Consider the following 2,783-nt stretch of genomic DNA (forward strand, 5'->3'; position numbering starts at 1 on the left):
ATTTAGATCCAGTACTGTTGTTGCTCAAAAAGAAATTTACTGAAATAAACACACAAATCTATAAACAAGTAAGTTGATTTTCAAAATTCACTTTTTTCCTCCTAGGTAAATAACTGGATCACAAGAAAAGACTTGGGTAAGTTCAAGGCGTGCTTCAAGTCTGCTCCCACACTAAGCCAAAACCAGCATGAGCCCAGAGACTGAGGCACCTGTGACACTGAAGCTGGGCAAACACTCTCAGGGCCCTTTAAGCATAGGTAGGGTCAGCCCCTGAGAGTGACTGTTGCTTTAAATTTTACCTCACAGACACCTGCTTACCTCACAGTAGGCCCAGCCCTGTGATTGGTCAGCCTATCCAAAGCCCCGCCCCAACTGACACTATATCAAAGACAAACTTCCTAGGCAACAGCAGTATAGCTGCAGACCAGCTGGCTGTCAGTTGGTCTCCAGCCGGAGGAGATGAGAAAGGAGCCAGATGATACCTCTTTTTCCAGCCCAAGTTAGACGAGAGGCCAGCACTTACTTTACCATTGCCCACAAATGGCGTGGGCGCCAGAGCAGAAGACAATAGAACCTACTTTGAGAGATGTGCGAGATCGCCAGGTCAGTCGGGATGGCCGGGGTGGCAGAGGCTGTGGCTGGAGCCACACCTCTGGCCGCGCAAAGTCTAGGGCGTCCAATTATCGAGAACCACCACTCTGCTTTCTTATCAAGAGCAGCATGATTGGTGCGGTGATTGGTCGTGGGGGATCAAAAATAAAAGATATCCACGATTCTACCAGTACAAAAATACAGATCGTAAAAGATGGTCCTGAAGCTGAGGTAAAAATTTTTGGCAGGAAAGACATGAAGGCCAAGGCCAAAGCGGCTATAGAAACTCTTGTTAAGAAACAAGAAAGAACCTACAGTTCAGAATGCAGTGTTGATAGTGATGCCTCTCAAGCTTTGGCCGAGAGAGGCTGGAGCAGAAATAACACCACCAGAGCCACTCAGCCCAAAGATGACACCACCAAAGCAACCCAGCCCAGAGACTATGCGGCCATCGTGGCCCAGCCCAGAGGCTATGCGGCCATCGTGGCCCAGCCCGGAGATGACAATGCTGTCAGAAGGGCCCAGCCAGGAGACGACATGGCCAGAGAGGCCCAGGCTGAAGACGACAACACCACCAGAGGGGACCAGCCCAGAGAGACTGCCTCCAGAGCTTCCCAGCCCAGAGACAAGGATGCGGACAGAGACGATGCAGCCAGAGAGGCCCAGGCCAAAGACAACGACATCACCAAAGAGGCCCAGCCCAGAGACTATGCGGCCATAGTGGCTCAGCCCAGAAACTATGCGGCCGTAGTGGCCCAGCCCAGAGACTATGCGGCCATACTGGCCCAGCCCAAAGACAACGCTACCAGAAGGGCCCAGCATGGAGACCATGAGGCCAGAGACCCCCAAGTCAAAGACGATGATGCTGCCAGAGCAGCCCAGTCCAGAGATGATAATGCCACCAAAGGGGTCCAGCCCAGAGACTCCATAGCCAGAGAAACTCAGTCCAAAGATGACACCACCACAGTGGCTCAGCCCAGAGATGATGATGCCATCAGAGGGGCCCAGCCCAGAGACCCCACAGCCAGAGAAACTCAGGCCAAAGATGACACCACCACAGTGGCCCAGCCCAGAGATGATGATGCCACCAGAGGGACGGAGCCCAGAGACCATGGGGCCAGAGAGGCTCAGGCCAAAGACACCAGAATGGCCCAGCCTAGAGACTATGCGGCCATAGTGGCCCAGCCCAGAGACTATGCGGCCATAGTGGCCCAGCCCAGAGCCGCCCAGCCAAAAGATGTCACTGCTAGAGCAGCTCAGCCACGGATAGACTGGGATCAAGTAAAAGCTGGAGTGGTAGAGTGGAAGAAAAGAAAATGGGCAGATTTACCACCAATTAAGAAAAACTTATACATAGAATCCAAAGCAACACACTCATTGTCTGAAGCCCAAGTGGAAATTTGGAGAAAGGAAAATTTCAACATAAGGTGTGATGACTTGACAGAGGGTGAGAAACGTCCCATACCCAAGCCCACCTGTACATTCGAAGATGCTTTCCAACAATATCCTGAGATTATGCAAAGCATTAGGAGAGCTGGTTTTCAAAAGCCAACGCCAATTCAGTCTCAGTCATGGCCAATAATTCTACAAGGAATAGATCTTATAGGGATTGCGCAAACTGGAACAGGCAAAACACTATCCTATTTAATGCCTGGGTTTATACATATTCATTCTCAACCAGTATCCAGAAAGCAAAGGAATGGACCTGGCATGCTAGTCCTTACACCCACTAGAGAATTAGCTCTGCAAGTAGAAGCTGAATGTTCTAAGTACTTATATAAAGGTCTTAAAAGTGTTTGTATATATGGTGGTGGAAACAGAAAAGGACAAATACAAGATGTTGCCAAAGGTGTAGACATCATTATTGCAACTCCCGGAAGACTGAATGATCTACAAATGAATAATTTTGTCAACCTAAGAAGCATAACCTACTTGGTCTTGGATGAGGCAGATAAAATGCTGGATCTGGGGTTTGAACACCAAATAATGAAGATCTTATTAGATGTGCGCCCAGATAGACAGACTGTTATGACAACCGCATCTTGGCCAGACTCTACCCGTAGATTGGCCCAGTCTTATTTGAAACAGCCTATGATTGTTTATGTTGGTACTCTGGATCTAGTTACTGTAAATACTGTGAAGCAAAACATAATTGTTACCACTGAAGAGGAAAAACGATCTCTGGTCAAAGA

The 2,783-nt window shown here is 48.9% G+C and overlaps 1 protein-coding gene across 1 annotated transcript in view; it reads left to right on the forward strand.

Moving 5' to 3' along the window:
- Positions 1-388: 388 nt before the first annotated feature.
- LOC139181612 (probable ATP-dependent RNA helicase DDX53) overlaps positions 389-2,783 on the forward strand; it is a 32,793-nt gene continuing 30,398 nt past the window's right edge. Inside the window, exon 1 of the mRNA XM_070785100.1 lies at positions 389-2,775. Within this exon, the coding sequence (XP_070641201.1) occupies positions 541-2,775 (2,235 nt within the window). The 5' untranslated portion in view covers positions 389-540. The remainder of the gene's footprint in view (positions 2,776-2,783) is intronic.

Source organism: Bos indicus, chromosome X (assembly GCF_029378745.1).
Source record: "Bos indicus isolate NIAB-ARS_2022 breed Sahiwal x Tharparkar chromosome X, NIAB-ARS_B.indTharparkar_mat_pri_1.0, whole genome shotgun sequence".
Lineage (NCBI taxonomy): Eukaryota > Metazoa > Chordata > Mammalia > Artiodactyla > Bovidae > Bos > Bos indicus.